Genomic DNA, 22,040 nt, shown 5'->3' on the forward strand with positions numbered 1-22,040 from the left:
GATACACACAATTTATTGTGAATTTTCTCAGCTTCCCCTGCTGCTACTCTTTTTTTTTCAATATCACTGAATATAATATGAGGCGGGTCACTCAAATACATTCTGTTCCTGATGCCTCGTCGCGTCCCTGGTGGTAACAGTTTGGCATGGAAGTGTGGGATTTCGCAGTTGTCTGCTTTTCTCACACATTTGGCGCTACACTCTGCTCTTGTGCGGCTTCCACGGTATTCATTGTTATTACCTGACAATGGCCAAGTGCCGAAACGCTGTAAAAATAACGGAACTGGTTCGGATGTGCAGCGCTATGGGAATGGGTGTGTCCACCCGAATTCCTTTCATCATGCATGTTATTTGAAGTGCCTCTCATGATCGGATTTTCTGGCCATTTTGTAGTAATACATTGACCTGCTGAGCCAATGAGGTAAAATTATATTCCATACAATAAGATACAATACAATAATACAATAATGCCCTTGCCTTGATAGTGTGCTTGTGCTTAACTGTTGCTGACGGCCGAATGCATGGTTGCCTATGGAGCACATTACATCACTTTACAGTCTCCTATAATACGCATCCTGTCATCCTGTCCGACGGCAAAAGAGGCTGCGGATTTAGTTTTTCTGCACGTTATCAGCAATGACTACTGATCTTCAGCAACTTGGGTCTCCTATAATACACATCCTGTCTATGCTTTTGTAATGCTAACATAATGCTGGGGATAGCACTCGCAACTGATCTTCAGAAACTTGGCCTGACTCTCACTCACAATAAGACTGTTGTTATGTTCATCATTCCCAAGGGGTCGCTAGTTTCTCCCACAATTTCATCATGCTGTTGTACGACATGCTATACGACATCCTTATACCGTACAACACCGTATTGATGTCTCTGATGGTATGGTGCGGGACAAGTACGGGATAGCGCCAGGCATGCCGATGGCACAAACAAACAAACAAACAAACACAGAATTAAAGCTGTGTGGACCCTGGCTAGTGCCAGACGTTACTGAAGTAACGTCTTTTGCATAGCTACGGGAATAAAATAGTTCAATATACCATTTTGTCGCACTCGCTGACTGTACTTCGAAGTATATGATCTGGTTACAGTGGTGTGGTGGACAGTAAGTCATAACTTGTACCCTTTTCGTCCTTCTCCTTTTCGTCCATAGTTCAATAATCAATATACATGTAAATTTGTAAACAATCGTTGTGCGTGGTGTAGCCAATGACTGTTCGTGTGTTTCGGACTGGATGTTAAGTGGAAAGATAACGAGGTCACAATGGAACTTGGAAGTTCTCAAGATACACGTGAATGTTCGCAAACAGAAGTGGTCTTACAGAATATTTGCACAGAGTGGCTTCACATCTTGTCATGTGACTAAGTTTGTGAAGAAAGTGTACATGTACATGGCATATGGACAGTGGAACCAATACGGCTGGCATAATGTGACCCATAAATGCAGAGGTTGAGTGGAGCTGGAACCAACAGTGCAACTCTCTATGGTCATGTGATAGTTGTGCAACAGCTATATACGCTGCACACACACACACACACACACACACACACACACACACACACACACACACACACACACACACACACACACACACACACACACACACACACACACACACACACACACATACACACACACACGTGCACACACATGTACACACATGTACACACATGCACACACATGCATGCACATGCACACACATGCACACACACACACACACACACACACACACACACACACACACACACACACACACACACATGCACGCACGCGCACATGCACACACACACACACACACACACACACACACACACACACATATGCACACACGCACACACACACACACACACACACACACACACACACACACACACACACACACACACACACACACACACACATAAACACACACACAAACACACACACAAACATATGTGATCATGAGCAATACATGTAGCACACTTACTGTCGAGTTCTCTGCTAGATAGATGCCTGAGCCAGCATCCATGCTGAATGCACGCACACCAGCATAGTCTAGTGTGCTCAAGCTAGTCGTGAGACTTGGACTTGGAACAGAATTTGCTGAGCTATCAGCTTGGGGCTCAGCAGTGGTGTCCATCGGTGTTCCCCCAGCTTGCAACGTGCCATTGCTGCTTGAAGACGTCGGCGGTGGCAGCACAGTGGTGCTGGTAGAAGGTAGGCCGCTGCCATCCACGGAGGCACCGTCTGCCGCCTTCTTGCCAGAGGGCGACGCATACTTTACTGTTGATGGACTCCGGCGGATCTGAACAGCCTTGAGACCCTGGAGATGGGGAACACACATGACCCACCAGTCACCAGCACACATTCTCAAAATAGACGAGATTTTACATGTACAATCAAGTACTGTAAATCTACAAATTTTCGCCGGTGAAAAACTTTCGCCGGTCTCCAAAAAACACTTTTCGCCGCCACTAAACTTTCGCCGTGGGCGTGAAAGAGTCCGAAAAAGTGATCGATGTTTCGTGTGCACATGTACTAGAGGTACATGTATAGTAGTAGAAAGGTCTGCGTAGTGTGTACAAAGGTCTGCATAGTTTGTACAAAGGTCTGCATAGTTTGTACACCACTGTCTTCTGTACGAAGTGTTTTACAGACAGTCCGGCGGCATATGATTTGGTTCTGGTGACAAATTTTGGCCGGCAATTAATTTTGGCCGATTGACATCGACCGGCGAAATCAACGAAATTAAATCGCCAGCGAAAATTAGTTGATTTACAGTACAATGACTACTGACCAGTGCAGGATTATAGTAATTATCATCAGGCTTACCACCAGTGAGAAAAGTAGCAAGTTAGTGGATCCTATATGACAGACTCATAGGATCTAGGAGGTGAAAAGAATGGTGTGTCAAGCCACAAGCTCGAGTTCTAGTCAGGTGCTACTCCCTATTCAATGTCTCAGTGAATAGCAACTGAACAAGAGCAGCTTCTTCCCACCAATGCCTTCACTATGTCCAACAAAATTGGCGAGCTGCAGCACTCAGTCCGTACACACAACATTGATGTCGCAGTAGTGACGGAAACGAAGTATGGACAGAGCACTCTGGACTCGGAAACACTTGAACCTGGATACACAGTAATCCGCAAAGACCGAAATGAGGCAGGAGGTGATGTAGCTATTTGGGCTAAATCAGAGCTCTCGGTTACTCAGCTCACCCAAGTCGCTTGTGGCTCGCATGAGGTGCTGTGGGCATCAGTGTCCACGCACGACGGGCGCCGCACTGTCCTTGGCGCTATCTACCGACCAGGATCATGTGCTGAGACTGACACTTCTCTAATGGAGTACCTGGACAGTGTTCTTGACAATGTCCGGCACCTGGGGTCAAACCTAATTCTGGCGGGAGATTTCAATGTGCATAACGCTGGATGGCTGCAGAGCACTGAGACAACTCCTGCTGGAGAGTCACTTGAGGTGCTATGCGCAACCCACCAACTCGCCCAGCATGTGCCACATGCCACTAGGGGGTCAAACACCTTGGACCTAATCATATCCGATTTTTCCACCCCAGTGTCCACTTCAATCCATGCTCCCCTCGGGCGGTCCGATCATGCTGTAGTTGTCTCTAACTTCCAAGCAGTAGACCCGAGGCGGGAACCTACCACCTCCCGCAAGGTTTGGCGCAATGCCTATGCTGACTGGAACCGACTGAGGGCACACTTCCGTTGAAGTTCTGTAGGCTAGACTGGCCATCACTGCTATCCGGTGACACCAATCAATCGTGCGAGAGAGTGACTGCCGCCATTCTTTGCGGAATGGAGCAGTATATTCCCTCGAAGGTACTCGTTACGCGGCCATCCGACCCGTCTTGGTGGACACCAGAATGCAGCTCCGCTGTCGAGGCCAAAGAGAGGAGTTGGAAAGCATAGAGAAGGAACCTTGCCAATAATGTCTTGAACGCCTCCTGTATTGCCTCTGTCGGCAATGCTGCTCACACCTTGCAGTCAGCCCGCATTGCCAGGACGACCGTGTCCGGCGGCAACTAAGCTCCCGGTCCTTCAGTGACAAGCAATGGTGGTCCAATGCTAAGAAAGCAGCAGGAATCTCCCGATCTTCAAACATACCCCTGCTGATCGATAACGACGGAACAGTGTATCACTCAAGCAAGGACAAAGCTAACTGCTTTGCACGATATTTTGCCAACAAATGCAGCCTCGGTCAAACGGATCTACGTCCCGAAGATCTACCTGACATGCAACACCCTGCGTACGAGGCTCTATCCAACATTCACTTCCGTGTTCCAGAGGTTCGCCGCCGCCTGGCCAAGTTGGATACCTCCAAAGCAACGGGCCCAGATGGGATACCAGCTCAAGTCTTGAAGCATTGTTCCATCGAACTGTCAACCATTGTCGCGCAATTGTTCTCACTTTGTTATCGCCATGGTGTCCAGCCAACAATCTGGAAACTACCACACGTTGTCCCTGTTTACAAGAAGGCCGCGCGGTCAGCACCAGCCAACTATCGCCCAGTCTCTCTCTCTTATTCGTTCTATCCAAGGTCATGGAGGCTATTATCAACAGTCAAATCACCAACTACTTGGAGAGACACTCCGTACTTCCCGACACCCAGTAAGGTTTCCGTCCGAACCGGGGCACTGCTGATGTCCTCACGGCGCTGCACAATGAATGGGTCTGCACAGTTGCTGCTGGGGGCCATGCCCAGGTGATAGCAGTGGATACCGCCAGTGCATTTGACCGCGTGTCACATGCAGGGGTGATCCACAAGGCAGCACAAATCGGCCTTGGACGGAAATTATTGCAGTGGCTCACGAACTACCTCTCGAATCGCCAGCTCAAAGTGGTTATACACGGGCAAACATCAATACCGTTTGCAATCACAGCTGGAGTGCCACAGGGTAGCATAATTGGCTCCACGCTCTTCCTCCTTTACGTCTGTGACATCGACCAGTGCCTAACACCAGCGACTAAGCTGAGCATGTATGCCGATGATACTAACGTAACACTGTACCATCTCGTACTACCAACTGATGATCCTGCAAACCCCGGACACTGGCTCCTGTGGGCCCTCGACCGCCTCTCCCTGTGGGGAGAATCGTGGCGCATCCGCTTCGAGCCACAGAAATCACAGCAACTGGTGATCAGCACGAGATCAGAAACCCCAGCGCTGGACCCTGTAACGTTTGGAGGTACCCCTGTTGCAAAGACTGAGACCCTTTTAAACTCGTGGGGGTCTCATCTGATGCCAAGTTGTCATTCTGCAACCACCTCCACACTGTTGCAGTCCGTGCAAGCCAACGACTGGAATTTCTCCGATGAGCTGCCCACGTCCTGCCTCGGGGCGGCCACCTGGCTATGTACAAAGGTTTCGTACGCCCAGTCCTGGAGTATGCCCCATTGGTCTGGATGGATGCCTGCCAGACCCATCTCGATCAGCTAGATCGAGTCCAGAGGAGGGCTCTGGACATCATCGGCCCAGGCACCCTCCTGGACTCCCTCAGTCTGCGCCACGCGGTTGCTGGCCTCACATGCCTGTACAAGCTACGCTCCACTGATGGCCCAGCGCAACTTTCCGCAATGATTCCACCTACGGAACCGCCACAGCCTAATCCCAAGACTAGACGACAACTCGACGCCAGCCGGCACCCTGCCTACCCGAAGCTTGACCTCCCACACAGTGCCCCTAACTACATCCGCCGGTCATGTCCATTCTGCCTCGTGGAAGTATGGAACAGCCTTCCAGCAGAGATGCTTGCCAACATCCAGGATAAGAAAATGCAGGCGTTCAAAGCGAATGTTCACAGGTATTTGCGCCACAAGCAGTGGCTTTGGGCAACGGACAACAACTAGCACCACTGATAATTCTCTCTCTCTCTCTCTCTCTCTCTCTCTCTCTCTCTCTCTCTCTCTCTCTCTCTCTCTCTCTCTCTCTCTCTCTCTCTCTCTCTCTCTCTCTCTCTCTCTCTCTCTCTCTCTCTCTCTCTCTCTCTCTCTTTCTCTAAGACTGTCAGGGACCTACGTAAGCTGAAGCTTGATCAATCTATATTATTTGATTTTATTTATTTTTATTTATTTTCTCTTTCTCATTTCTGTTACATTTTCAGATGCTCTCATAACTTCAGTCATAAGTCTATCATTCATAGTATACCCCCTTGGCCCACACAGTCCATGTTGATTCCGAAACCGGAATGGTCGGAGGAGTGCACTGCGCCTGACCAGCACAGCTCTTGTAGTACCTACTACGCCTTTGTTGTCTTTGTGTTTTGTCTTTGTCTCTTTTATTACCTCTATCACTTTGTAGGGATGTGCACATAGTATAAAAGAAAAAGGAAAAAAAGCTGTCAGTTGAGAAACCATCCTTTCCAGGGGTGAGAAAGCAGTGAGAAGATCATTACAAGCAACAGTACATGGCAGTAGTGATTGGTAAAAGACTCACCCTCAAGCCCACATTGTATGGCCATGAACAGCTGGGTGATGGCAGAGAAATAAGTGTCACATGACCATGGGCACTGCCCACTGCAACTATGCCACTTCCAGATGGCTCACTCAGCGACTGCAGTAGTACAGACATGCACACATGTGCGAGCGCGCGTGCACACAGACGCACGCGCGCGCGCACACACACACACACACACACACACAATTATAATTATATAAGTGTGCACACATGGAGGCAAACACACATACGTAAATAGACACACACACATGCACACAACCATGTATGCGTACTCAACAGGGAGTAATGACAAACAAAACCAATTCTGCGGGCAAGTACAGTCCACGTGTTTTAACAAGGAATTCCTTATCACTTCCTCCAACGACAAAAGTGTTCACTCTGAGCCACGACGACACGGCCAACAGTTACTTCTAGTCAGCTCTGCAGAAGAGCACGCAGAGGAGCTCGCAGTACAGCACAAGCCAAGAATCTCCGACTCTGATTGGGAGAAGACTGAACGCTACTTCTCAGACATCCTAACAACGAGAGATTCCCGTAAGCTTACATGTTTCGTATGATTTCATATAACAAGCAAGTTTCGTCTTCAAGTGAAGTTCAATGTAAGCTAACGAAGGATGATCTTGATTCTTGAATTCACTGTTCCTTGAGCAGCATAGTTGGTTTTCATCTGAAAAAGGTGTTTTTAATTTGCTCATTCATTGCTGCTGTTTTAGCTGGTTTTCTACATGTCGCCAGACTCGCCACCTATGGCGGTCTCTCACTTCAAGAAGCTTTTACGATCAATACAGGTGCTCTCCTTTGGTCTGAAAAGAGTGGGGCTAATATTGAGTGGTTGCTATGTTGTAACTGGGGGTTGGTGATATATTCACGGGATGGCTTAGGCCTCGTTTACACGACAACGATTGAATACACTTCCACAGATTTTGATAAGAGCGTTTACACGACCAACGCTGAAAAACGTTTCAAAAACGTTTCAAACGAAAGACGGTCTTCAAAGTGTTTTTCAATCGTTTTCGTTCCGTTTCGTTCTCGTGTAAACGGCAAAAACGTTTTACTAGTACGAGCCTTGTACTCAAAACATGCCGCCGCCAGCCTACGCCAGGCCAACTTATTGCACGTGACCATTGCGCGCCGAAAACGTGTTCCAGTGTACACGATTATCGTTTTCGTGTAAACAGCAAAAACGTTTCGAAAACGATTGAAAAACGTTTTTCAATCGTTGTCGTGTAAATGAGGCCTAATAGTCCATAAGTAGGCGGTACAAAGGAGTACACCAAGGGTTATGTCACTTATGTGGAAACTTGCATTCCCTCCCGAAGGATGGCTACCGTCCATGCCGGCTCATCAAAAATAGTGTAAACAGGTAAAACGATGAATTCCACTTTCCCAAAACTTGTGTGCGTAGTCACCAGCTGTGGTTTATGCACGTTTGCTGGAAGACAGAAGTCAAAGAATGACCTGATTCTTACCATTGTGATTCCACTGGCAACCTGAATGGGCCGCTTTGTATGACAAGTTTCATCCCACTTCCACCTCATGGCATACAGACAATCACCGTGGTGCCTGCAATAGTGAGGGAAGGAGACAAAGACAGACAGACAGACAAACATACAGACAGATAGACAGACAAATAAACAGACAGACAAATAAACAGACAGACAAATAAACAGACAGACAAATAAACAGACAGACAAATAAACAGACAGACAAATAAACATACAGACAGACAGACAGACAAATAAACAGACAGACAGATACCAGAAGATAAGCACAGAGAGAGAGAGAGAGAGAGAGAGAGAGAGAGAGAGAGAGAGAGAGAGAGAGAGAGAGAGAGAGAGAGAGAGAGAGAGAGAGAGAGAGAGAGAGAGAGAGAGAGAGAGAGAGAGAGAGAGAGAGAACAGGTTCAGATTACAACAGATTTAAAAATGTACTTGACGTATGTACTAGTCCAGTAAATATGAATATGGTCACTGAAGAATATTTCCAAAAGGCATGTACAGGCAGATAAACACATCCAGAACATAATAACGACTAGGAGATCAACTCAGTTCGTACCAAAGTTACTGATAAAGAATACCTCTAGGCAAATGTTCTGCATTTGCAGCAGCCACAGCAGTAGCAACAGAAACACCATCACCAGCAGCAGCCACAGAAGCATCCCCAGCACCAGCAGCAGCACCACCAGCAGCACTAGCAGCAGCAGCAGCAGCAAGCCTTACACTACACAGCATATGTGATAGCGGATATTCATGACTGGCAGCAGGCCATGGAAGAAGACAGGGCACAACCTACCCAAGAGATCCATCGATGCCAACAAGAATACATGGCCAGTGTGGTAGCCAGGATATAACCGTTGCTGGACCTAGAAACACACCATAGCAACCATGCAAATACACAGGATATGGTGCACAAGACCAGTGAAGCAAGAATGGCCATAGGTGTGTGTGTGTGTGTGTGTGTGTGTGTGTGTGTGTGCGTGCGTGCGTGCGTGTGTGATCCACCATAGCCTAATGGATAGGGCACTGTCCCGGAAAGAAAAGGTGCTGGGTTCGAATCCTCTTCGTGGATCCTTCTTTTTGCAACAGATATATAAGCGTTGCTGGAGCTAGCACCACACGTCGGCCATGCCATGCAAACACACATCAGAACTCCAGAATCAGTATGCTGCTGGCAGTGCTGGCATTGCTGGCAGTGCTGGCATTGCTGGCAGTGCTGACATTGCTACAAACAGGTGACAGTGCTGCGAAGGCACCATGCTACATAAGCTTACCACCGGGTTAAGAGCGTAATGAAATCAACTGCCTATACCCTCCCCCCCCCCCCCCCCCCTCCCTTCCCCAAGAGAACTAAACTGAGAGGGTCAGAAAAATTACATCTTCTTCGTAACACCTTTTCCACAACAGTGAAGAAGAGGCAGTTTGCAACCCACATTTTGTGAAGCGAACACAAAATCCGACCTCCCTACAGTGACCAAAAGTAGATGCTATGACATGCAGTATGCGTGCAAAGTGGTTCCTAAATTGTAACTTCGCCATTATTTACCCTGAAAATGTACCATGGCCAACATTGGTGAAATGTAAAGTCAGCTGTTCTTAGCGAGGAAAGTGTCGTGTGGGGGATGGGGGAGAGATAGCCATACCTCTGTTCTTAGCGAGGAGAGTGCTATGTGGGGGATGGGGAATGGGGATAGATAGCCATACCTCTGTTCTTAGCGAGGAGAGTGCTGTGTGTGGGGGGGGGGGGGGGGAGAGCTAGTCATGCCTCTCCACCCTGCAATCAACACACTTACCAGGAAGCTGGACAGAATAGATCGGGTAGCTTGGGTTGGAAACATCCCAAATGTGGAAGGATGCATCCTGGAAGCCTTTGAAATGAAACACAAATGATTGAGAGAGAGAGAGAGAGAGAGAGAGAGAGAGAGAGAGAGAGAGAGAGAGAGAGAGAGAGAGAGAGAGAGAGAGAAAGTTACATTTATAAAGACAGGTAAGTCTAACAAATGAGGACTGAGACCTCTACAACAGGGTTTTTACGCCTGAAAGCAGGTGCATGACTTAACAAGCAGGTTGTCAGTCTAGATTTTATGCGCAGATGGAGAAAAAATGCGCAGAATTTTTGTAATGAGATGAAAAGCAGAAATAATAAGAAATAATAAGAAAAGATGAAATGAAAGCCTGCTCACAACCCCGCCCAGCCTTGTGGACTGGGTATGGTGGATTAAGAACCCGGTTCAACGGAGAGAGAGAGAGAGAGAGAGAGAGAGAGAGAGAGAGAGAGAGAGAGAGAGAGAGAGAGAGAGAGAGAGAGAGAGAGAGAGAGAGAGATAGAGAGAGAGGGATGGAGAGAGAGAGAGAGAGAGAGAGAGAGAGAGAGAGAGAGAGAGAGAGAGAGAGAGAGAGAGAGAGAGAGAGAGAGAGAGAGAGAGAGAGATGGAGAGAGAGAGAGAGAACAACAGGAAAAAAGGCAGTAGCTCAGAGCTCAGCTGTCAGGGAACATCCACAACAGCAGGTACATGCTCAGTAGCAGTCCAAACAAAGGGGGGGGGGTGGGGCTGTCAATAACTGGATTGGGAGAAGATAAATAATAGCGAACAATGCACCTGCACCTCCTGTTACCTCATTTTCAATCCTGATTAAGGCTCTTGCCCTCTGCTCTAACTACAGAAGTTATCTCAATGGCGGAAACGAGATTTCTCCGGCCGTTTCTGGTGCTGCGTCAGGATATATAACCACAGCAAAGGGCAAGTGCAGTTGTTGAGAAGATAAATATTAAAAATATACAAAACTAGAAAAACGGCTGCTAATCAAGTAGGATGCATACAGTAGAGATAAGAACAAGGGGCAGAAAGATCAGTAGACTGAAAAAGATGATTGTACAGGTAAAACCTGGTTTCAGTGACCAGCCATAGGACTGACTAAGTTATGCCTTTGCACACAGGTGGTCTCTGAAATCAAGGTGACACACGCACATTCCATACAGTTGGCGCCAAAGAGTAGGGGTCTGATAGTCCTGAATTCCTAGTGCTGCTGAAACCAGGTAATCTCTTGATCAGTGTGGCTGCTTGACCAGATAGTCTCATGATCAGGTGATCTCTTGACCCAGTGGTCTCTAGATCAGTACATGTGTACACGTGTACTGGCGTACTGGTGTAAGCACTACACACAACCACGTATTGTGCAAGTCAAGCAAACACATGGCGTGAGATTGCAAAGCGTACCTGCTGCCAATAGGTTTTCTTCGCTGGGGCACCAGCTAAGGCTACGCACGGCACTGCACTCAGCCTGCATCATCTTCTGACAGAAAATTTCTGTGAGCACAGACAAGACCAGACAATCGCAGAATGTGAATGGATAAACGTCCTCACGTCAGAAGTACACTCTAGCTGTGTAAGCTACAAGAATTGCATATACACACTCAGATAGGTAAACACTCAGATAGGTATACTAGTACAGTGCGTATGGGTTATAGCGTGGTCGTGTAAAAGAATATACTGCCTACAAGAATGAACTCTCATGTTTTCATAATCATAACATGGGTTTCAAATGCACATTTATTCTTACAAGCGATTTTATCGGATACAGTAAAACCTGGTGTAAGCGACCTCTGTGTTTAGCGACCACCTGCTCTTAACGACCGTTTTTCCATGCACCGACAGTTCTACACAGACATGGTGGGACCTGGTTCTAAAGACCACCTGGCTTTAACGACCGCTTTTGCTTGCACTGTGGGGTGGTCGCTTAAACCAGGTTTTACTGTAGTAGAGTATACCGTAGTTCCGCGCATATAAGCCCATGGGCTAGCTAATATACGAAATAATGCATTTTCAGGGGAAAAAAATAAGTAATAATGGTTCGTTTTTTATGGGCCTATATTCGAATTTTGAAGGCAGCTGGCACGCGAAAAAGTACAAGTCCGTGCGCGGTTGTCCGCCTACTGAGTCTGTAGGTACCGGTACTGGTAATGCAGTCTGCACTGACATGCTGTACTACGGTATTTGGGTCTGTTTATTAGCCCATGGGCCTATAAACGGAGGTGGGCTTATATCCGGATATAGGCCCATGGGCTTATATGTGCGGAACTACGGTATTGGTCCTAAGAATGGACTTTGTGTAGCGAAACATGCCAGATTAGCACAAAGTATATTGCCTGTAGTAATAACATCTGTCCAATGCAGTTCTGATCTGACTCGCGTTGCGTCGTAGTGCTGCAGCCTGTGGAAGTTCAACTGTTGCGGTCATGTAACTCATGTTGCATAGCCACATGGTAAGCCTATGGGACTAAAGCTGTGTTCACAACTGGTGCGTGTACGCGTGAAACCACGCGTTTGTGCGTATTTTTGCTGGCTTTTGGGGCGCCATGCGTACGGAAACGCGCCGAAATGGAAATTCCAACATGTTGGAATTTTCAGCGCGTATCAGGTGCGTACCAGCGTACATGCCAGTCACTTTGACTGGCGGGATCAAAAAATTAGTACTCGAAGGTGTCGCACGCGCTCGGATTGCTGTTTTATGTGAAAGCTTGAGCGCGCGTTTAGGCACACATGAAGCGCAAGCGTACCGCGTCCACTCGCCAGTTGTGAACACAGCTTTACTTATGACCAGCCGCATGCACAGTAGCACTACATTGCATGTACGATGATCTTCCTGCCTCTGCGCACATGCATATGATATGTCACACCTGATTTATCGTGTGTAAGAAATATCGGAAATAAGAATAGAAAGTCGTTTTTCACAAACACCCACACTATAACCGATACCTACTGTACCCCTCTCTACAAGGGAAACCAGGCGGGGTTGACAGACTGTTACAATCGCACCAAAGGAGTGGGTGTAACCAAAGGAGTGGGTGTAACCAAAGGAGTGGGTGTAACCAAAGGAGTGGGTGTAACCAAAGAAGTGGGTGTAAACTGGCAACAAGGCAGCACTGTGAGGAGATAGGAGAGAAGAGTTCATTATGAACATACCCGGGCCACTGCTGGAGTTGACAAACAGCAATGGACTAGTTGTAGCCAAGTCCCAGACACACACCAGACCTAAGCATGAAAACATGAAAAATGAGAACGCTAACATCAGAGAAATATGGCGCAGTACACTCGACTGACTCTTCTAAATACTAGTATGTAACAAACTTCCCCTATCACCATTGCGTTCTAGACACTACACACCCGTTACCACCAGAAACCAACAACAAAAACCGGCTGTGCTGCCAGATACCAAATTCCTCGACTATAACTTGCACCCCCCCCCCCCCCCCCCCCACACACACCCACACAAACACACCCACACATACACACCCTCCACCCAATTTTCATCTCTTTGTCATATCATTTGAGTGCTCTTCACTCCTAGTGTAGAAAGGCAGGACATAATTTCCCAAAGGTCCAGTAGATTATTTGTCACCAAGGACAGTTGTCCGGCGGCCCAACAAGGCTCACGAGAGCATTCGAGAAAATGACAAAAAGATCTGTCAACTACCGATACAGTCAGACCTCGCTTAACCGCACACATCCGTTTTCCATAAAAATATCCGGATAGGCGAGGGAACCGGATAACTGAACACACATTCTGTATATGCATGTGACATGTCAAAAGGAGTGGCATCATACATACATGTAGACGGGTCCTGTGCAGTACAACTAGCGTGCACCGTATGTCACGTAAAACAAGCGAGAAAAATGAGAAGTGCATGCAACTGAGTGCTATCCGTATGCATCCAGCAGGTCAAGGGCCTCATTTGCTTGTAAATCTCTCTGATTCTAGCTTAATTCTACAAGCCACGTGCAACCGGATACAACGAAGTTTTTCTGCACATTTCAACCAGTTTGTACACAAATCATGCACCGGTATGCGGATCGCGAGGTCCGGTTATGTTGTATGCGTAACATGTACTGCACATCGGTGACCAGCAATTTTCTTCCGGATGGCGATGGACCTGGATAAAAGAGGACCGGATAAGCGAGGTCTGACTGTATCAAACTAATCTGCTGATCCTGAGAATAGCCCAGGTGGCAGGAATCACGAAATATTCTAGAAACGGGATAATAGATGAAGAGAAATGCTAGAAGAACTAACACATATCTATCATGAAGGCAGTCAACAAAGCACAAAAGTGACAAAACACAAGTTGACAGAACAAACACATCCTGATTGTGATGAAGAGAGTAGTGTGTCGGACGTTGACGACTGCAGGAATCCTGACGATGTCAACCGAGTGAATGCCCAAGGGGCCTTCCATGGTGTATGTAAACAAAGTTCGATACAAGTTTCTTCTGTCAGCTTGTGCTGTGCTGTGCGCTTTGTATAACCTAGTACCCACATTGTACATGTAAGTGTGTTATACTACACCCCTGGGAACTGAATGTGTTATACTACACCCCTGGGAACTGAATGTGTTATACTACACCCCTGGGAACTGAATGTGTTATACTACACCCCTGGGAACTGAATGTGTTATACTACACCCCTGGGAACTGAATGTGTTATACTACACCCCTGGGAACTGAATGTGTTATACTACACCCCTGGGAACTGAATGTGTTATACTACACCCCTGGGAACTGAATGTGTTATACTACACCCCTGGGCACTGAATGTGTTATACTACACCCCTGGGAACTGAATGTGTTATACTAAACCCCTGGGAACTGAATGTGTTATACTACACCCCTGGGAACTGAATGTGTTATACTACACCCCTGGGAACTGAATGTGTTATACTACACCCCTGGGAACTGAATGTGTTATACTACACCCCTGGGAACTGAATGTGTTATACTACACCCCTGGGCACTGAATGTGTTATACTACACCCCTGGGAACTGAATGTGTTATACTACACCCCTGGGAACTGAATGTGTTATACCACACCCCTGGGAACTGAATGTGTTATACTACACCCCTGGGCACTGAATGTGTTATACTACACCCCTGGGAACTGAATGTGTTATACTACACCCCTGGGAACTGAATGTGTTATACTACACCCCTGGGAACTGAATGTGTTATACTACACCCCTGGGAACTGAATGTGTTATACTACACCCCTGGGAACTGAATGTGTTAAACTACACCCCTGGGAACTGAATGTGTTATACTACACCCCTGGGAACTGAATGTGTTATACTACACCCCTGGGAACTGAATGTGTTATACTACACCCCTGGGCACTGAATGTGTTAAACTACACCCCTGGGAACTGAATGTGTTATACTAAACCCCTGGGAACTGAATGTGTTATACTACACCCCTGGGAACTGAATGTGTTATACTACACCCCTGGGAACTGAATGTGTTATACTACACCCCTGGGAACTGAATGTGTTATACTACACCCCTGGGAACTGAATGTGTTATACTACACCCCTGGGCACTGAATGTGTTATACTACACCCCTGGGAACTGAATGTGTTATACTACACCCCTGGGAACTGAATGTGTTATACCACACCCCTGGGAACTGAATGTGTTATACTACACCCCTGGGCACTGAATGTGTTATACTACACCCCTGGGAACTGAATGTGTTATACTACACCCCTGGGAACTGAATGTGTTAAACTACACCCCTGGGAACTGAATGTGTTATACTACACCCCTGGGAACTGAATGTGTTATACTACACCCCTGGGAACTGAATGTGTTATACTACACCCCTGGGAACTGAATGTGTTATACTACACCCCTGGGAACTGAATGTGTTATACTACACCCCTGGGAACTGAATGTGTTAAACTACACCCCTGGGAACTGAATGTGTTATACTACACCCCTGGGAACTGAATGTGTTATACTACACCCCTGGGCACTGAATGTGTTATACTACATCCCTGGGAACTGAATGTGTTATACTACACCCCTGGGAACTGAATGTGTTATACTACACCCCTGGGAACTGAATGTGTTATACTACACCCCTGGGAACTGAATGTGTTATACTACACCCCTGGGAACTGAATGTGTTATACTACACCCCTGGGAACTGAATGTGTTATACTACATCCCTGGGAACTGAATGTGTTATACTACACCCCTGGGAACTGAATGTGTTATACTACACCCCTGGGAACTGAATGTGTTATACTACACCCCTGGGAACTGAATGTGTTATACTACACCCCTGGGAACTGAATGTGTTATACTACACCCCTGGGAACTGAATGTGTTATACTACACCCCTGGGAACTGAATGTGTTATACTACACCCCTGGGAACTGAATGTGTTAGACTACACCCCTGGGAACTGAATGTGTTATACTACACCCCTGGGAACTGAATGTGTTATACTACACCCCTGGGAACTGAATGTGTTATACTACACCCCTGGGCACTGAATGTGTTATACTACACCCCTGGGAACTGAATGTGTTATACTACACCCCTGGGAACTGAATGTGTTATACCACACCCCTGGGAACTGAATGTGTTATACTACACCCCTGGGCACTGAATGTGTTATACTACACCCCTGGGAACTGAATGTGTTATACTACACCCCTGGGAACTGAATGTGTTATACCACACCCCTGGGAACTGAATGTGTTATACTACACCCCTGGGCACTGAATGTGTTATACTACACCCCTGGGAACTGAATGTGTTATACTACACCCCTGGGAACTGAATGTGTTATACTACACCCCTGGGAACTGAATGTGTTATACTACACCCCTGGGAACTGAATGTGTTATACACCCCTGGGAACTGAATGTGTTATACTACACCCCTGGGAACTGAATGTGTTATACTACACCCCTGGGAACTGAATGTGTTATACTACACCCCTGGGAACTGAATGTGTTATACTACACCCCTGGGAACTGAATGTGTTATACTACACCCCTGGGCACTGAATGTGTTATACTACACCCCTGGGAACTGAATGTGTTATACTACACCCCTGGGAACTGAATGTGTTATACTACACCCCTGGGAACTGAATGTGTTATACTACACCCCTGGGAACTGAATGTGTTATACTACACCCCTGGGAACTGAATGGACCAGGTTAGTGTGTTATACTACACCCTGGGAACTGAATAGACCAGGTTACGGGTTACTTGCCGGGACTGACTTTCGCGCTAAGGCAATCTTCAGCCAACAACAGAGAGGTTCCGCACAACGTAAATACGTTAGTAAAAACGTAATCGATCCACGGAAAGTCTTACGTACACTGCATGCGGATCCATGTTTCGCCATACGTAGTTTTCGAATCACATAGCTGCCCTAGGCAACTCCAAACGCGACAGTGTACGACCTAGGGAGAGAGTCATAAATTTATACCCCAATCCACTTACGGAGCACCTCCGCTTGTAGAGCTCCATTTACATACTCTATGTAGACAACTTCCCGTGAGTGGAGTGTAAACTCGCGAATTCAGGGTTTTTCAGCGCCTACTTACGTAAAGTTGCTCAACGATACGTAGTGCGGAACCTCTCTAATAAGCGGGGATACAAAAGTGGGTACATGTAGCAACAAGCATGACTGTGCAGGTAGTGCAGGTGGTGCAGGTAGTGCAGGTGGTGCAGGTAGTGCAGGTGGTGCAGGTAGTGCAGGTGGTGCAGGTAGTGCAGGTAGTGCAGGTAGCCCAGGTAGTGCAGGTGGTGCAGGTAGTGCAGGTGGTGCAGGTAGTGCAGGTGGTGCAGGTAGTGCAGGTAGTGCAGGTGGTGCAGGTAGTGCAGGTGGTGCAGGTAGTGCAGGTGGTGCAGGTGGTGCAGGTAGTGCAGGTGGTGCAGGTGGTGCAGGTAGTGCAGGTAGTGCAGGTGGTGCAGGTAGTGCAGGTAGTGCAGGTGGTGCAGGTAGTGCAGGTGGTGCAGGTAGTGCAGGTGGTGCAGGTAGTGCAGGTGGTGCAGGTAGTGCAGGTGGTGAAGGTGGTGCAGGTGGTGCAGGTAGTGCAGGTGGTGCAGGTAGTGCAGGTGGTGCAGGTAGTGCAGGTGGTGCAGGTAGTGCAGGTGGTGCAGGTAGTGCAGGTGGTGCAGGTGGTGCAGGTGGTGCAGGTGGTGCAGGTAGTGCAGGTAGTGCAGGTGGTGCAGGTGGTGCAGGTGGTGCAGGTGGTGCAGGTAGTGCAGGTGGTGCAGGTAGTGCAGGTGGTGCAGGTAGTGCAGGTGGTGCAGGTAGTGCAGGTAGTGCAGGTAGTGCAGGTGGTGCAGGTAGTGCAGGTAGTGCAGGTGGTGCAGGTAGTGCAGGTGGTGCAGGTGGTGCAGGTGGTGAAGGTGGTGCAGGTGGTGCAGGTAGCAGGGGCGTACGCCGCTCGCCTCCAGGAGTGGTTCCCATGCCACCTGATGAACCAAAATTCCACACAAATTCAATTGAAGTGCTATTTTTCGTATCCCACGGCCGGAGTTTCTGCATCTTCTCCTCAGACTGGGTGAAATTAACATCCACAAGCTGCTGGACGATGTCATTGCTACGCACTTTTGATTTTACGTTTTATGGATGTTTTGTTCAGCATGACGATTGCATGCAGTTTTGAAAGCTGCCTACAGGTTTCGAATCATCTGGAGCAAACATCACACTCGGCAAGCAGAAGCCACCATTGCACGCCGGTCAAAAGACTACCCAGGGTAACTCCTCTAATAGCAAGGATAGTTGAAAGTGGCGCTGTTTCCCATCCGTCTGGACACGCACAGGAAATGAAATCCTTCGCCTTCGGTGGCGCACAATGATTATCGATGACGGAGATCTTTTCCGTGTCCGGCAAATTTCGGGGGACTGGATTCCACTGTGGACGTCGACGTTCAGAATATCCCTTCCAACACACTCCCATGTCATTGAAGTTAGTTTTGGATGATCCAGCAGCTTCCAACAACGGTCGCTCTACAGCTTCGCCGACGATTTCTTCCTCAACGCTGCTCGTTGCATGCAGACTTCGCTTGCAAGTCAGGTGCTGCGTCTGCATTCTCATCTATCGCGTGACCTTCGCCACTAGCACTGGCTACATGCTTTCGGCCTGCTGCTCAAAATAGCTCTGAATAGAGCTCCGGCCCTCTGGATGTCGACGCTTCATTTTTCTTTTCCACAAAGCGAAAGCATCGTCCGAAACACGACCAACTTTGTCAAAACAAACTGCAAAGGAAAATTTGACTCTGACTGAGATCGAGGAATCCGGCGATGTACCTAGTTGAACCCAGTTCAGTACGCTGTTACGACTTTCACACCTGGGCTACAGTCACCGTCCTCGGACCGTCAGGCGGACTCGCATTGCATGCACTTGCGCTGCTATAGCGCTAGTGCACTTGCACTGCGAGCGCTGGGCCTGGATCAAAAACTTCTCTGTACCCATATCGAAGTTTTTTTACTGGTTCCCGGGCATCCCGGGAACCGCCCTATGTACGCCCCTGGGTAGTGCAGGTGGTGCAGGTAGTGCAGGTGGTGCAGGTAGTGCAGGTAGTGCAGGTGGTGCAGGTAGTGCAGGTGGTGCAGGTAGTGCAGGTGGTGCAGGTGGTGCAGGTAGTGCAGGTGGTGCAGGTGGTGCAGGTGGTGCAGGTGGTGCAGGTAGTGCAGGTGGTGCAGGTAGTGCAGGTGGTGCAGGTAGTGCAGGTAGTGCAGGTGGTGCAGGTAGTGCAGGTAGTGCAGGTAGTGCAGGTAGTGCAGGTAGTGCAGGTAGTGCAGGTAATGTATGAGCAATCCAGGGGTGTGTCTCATACAAGACATGACAAACTAGAACATCCTGAACGTACCAAGTGCAAAAGCAGTGGCCAAGTAACGATGTGGTTGCTTGGGGTGCCACGCCACACCCAATGCCTGCCCTCTTGGTGGTGTCTGCGCTGACCGTGACGAAGATAGTTTCGTGAAACTCTTTACGCTATAGACTGTCAATACACATGCACACACGTACGCAGATATGCACACACATTGTATGCACACACAGGGCACAAGCACATTCGCAAGCACGGACGCACACAGAACAACAAGAATAGGGATGTCACGAATAATCAATTATTCAAATTTATCCGGTCTAACAGTGCTTCAAGAATATTCAAATAGGAAATTTCAAATTCGAAGGCTAAGATAGCGCTAGACCTGGTGCATAAACGTGAAAGACACACAGTGCTGTTCAAAGAAATCCGATCGCATGAGTCAAGTAACCGCCGGGCGTTGTGCAGCCCTAGACCTGCGAACACTGGGATGTGAACTGGTTCAGGGCGCAAACTTGACTCACACAATCGGATTTCATTGAGCGGCGCTGTACTTGACAATGCCACATTCAGACCAGGACCTAGATGAGCTCCCCTCAACACTTCAACAGCTCTGATGGCAAAGCAGACATCTGGATAAGCTACTGGTAGTAGAAGGCAACCAATCACAACTTTCAAATAGAATGGATATGGCACATGCAAGTACAATTGCAAGTGGATCAGTCTTACCATAAGGAGATGACTTTGATCTGTACTTGGGCAAGTGTTGTGGATGCGGTATACTGTGACAAGAAGGAACAATGAAATGAGTATACAGGGATTACAGGCACACAGAAGCACACCGGTATAAATACAGATGCAAACACAAACATAGCCAAAACTGTGAAGTGTAATTTAGGTTGACAAAAATACAAACCAGCAACAGGACCAAATAAATTTTTGCCATTTTTCCAATATCGAATTGTCAAACAAAAAATAATGTACAGACGCAATGCGCACACGGAGCGATTGACTTGTAGCCACATACCAGCAATATAATAGGCCATTCACACGACGTGTTACACGCGTGTGACCAAGATAACACTTGCAAACCGTGATCCAGTTCACACGGAGCTGGGCAAACTTGGCACACGTCAATGTATCCATAGTGACCTCCTGAAAATGCCGGGAAATTCGAATTTTCCTTTGTTCAAGCACTGATTTGCAGTACGCACTTTCAACAACCGACACTTTTGCTGGCGTGCAAAGTATAATCGTGAGCACAAGGGCCCCGGCCAAGTTCAAAAATCAGTTGCACGCGCATGTGTCCAAGTTTATCATAATTAAGCGAGTAAATATCCTTGGACACGATATGATAAAAGTGAGTTTGCACGTTGTATGAATGGGCCAATCAGTGCCTGCTCCCTACCCGGCAAAGTAAGCTGTGACCGATGTCTATGCACATGCATGTGTGTGCTGGGAGAATGTTGTCTTTGCTTGCATAGAAGCCAGGCTTCTACGCGTGACACGCGTAGATCTACCACTGACTACCGGTATGGCGGCAGTTTTACTATGCACCGTACATAGCACATGCACTCTTGGCCCACCCGATCCGCGCTTGCATAGAAGCCAGGCTTCTATGCGCGACAGGCTTATATGCATTCCACCCGTTTGATTTTCAGGCTTCTATCCGCAATGTGCTTGTATGCAAACCCGGCTTTTATCCGCGACTTTACGGTATGTGTACTTATGTGTACTTATGTGTACTTGCAAGTGCATGGCTGTGCATGTACGCATTGCACTGTGCACCATAGTCGTAAAAGAGGCCTGTTCCATGTACCATATAGTCTAGACCATTCTACACATCAGTGCATGCACCATATAGTCTAGACCATTCTACACATCAGCGCAGGAAGTGTAGATATACACGGTGCATGCACGACACCAAGAGTACATAACCCCCCAGAGTGTGCAACGCCTGATCCAGCTCTGCAAAGGGTCTTGGTCGAGCGGAATCGGATCTTTGCGTCATAATACCGTACACATCTGAGGGGAACCCGGGGAGTCGCGGGTACTCTTGGATCAAAAACAATGGTGCCCTGCCTCGAGACCGGCCTTGCGCTGGTGTGGAGTGTACGCATGACATCAGAAGATCCGATTCCGCTCGACCAAGACCCAATGCAGAGCTGGATCGGCGTTGCACACTCTGGGGGGTTATGTACTCTTGACGACACTAGACATGGACACGAGAGGACATTGAATGAGCTTCGCCAGCAGTACTGGGTGACGACAGGTCGAGCAGCTGTGAAGCGAGCATGGTCTGAGTGTCAATACTGCAAGAACCAACGAGCCAATCCCAAGCCACCTGTAATGGGAAATCTACCTGTCCAGCGCTTGACCCCGTTCCTGCGACCATTCACGTTCACCGGGCTGGACTATTTCGGGCCGTTGCACATCAAGATC

General features: G+C 47.9%; 1 protein-coding gene across 1 annotated transcript in view; it reads right to left on the bottom strand.

The window, feature by feature from the left end:
- The window catches only part of LOC135821164 (uncharacterized), a gene marked incomplete in the record, with an annotated part of 55,341 nt that overhangs the window by 4,684 nt on the left and 28,617 nt on the right, over window positions 1–22,040 (bottom strand). The window contains 9 exon segments of the mRNA XM_065334237.1: window positions 1,983–2,318; window positions 6,449–6,565; window positions 7,939–8,032; window positions 8,762–8,831; window positions 9,759–9,833; window positions 11,184–11,273; window positions 12,930–12,998; window positions 19,641–19,772; window positions 20,328–20,380. Of these exon segments, the coding sequence (XP_065190309.1) occupies window positions 1,983–2,318; window positions 6,449–6,565; window positions 7,939–8,032; window positions 8,762–8,831; window positions 9,759–9,833; window positions 11,184–11,273; window positions 12,930–12,998; window positions 19,641–19,772; window positions 20,328–20,380 (1,036 nt within the window).

This window comes from Sycon ciliatum, chromosome 1 (genome assembly GCF_964019385.1).
Source record: "Sycon ciliatum chromosome 1, ocSycCili1.1, whole genome shotgun sequence".
NCBI classification, from domain to species: Eukaryota; Metazoa; Porifera; class Calcarea; order Leucosolenida; family Sycettidae; genus Sycon; species Sycon ciliatum.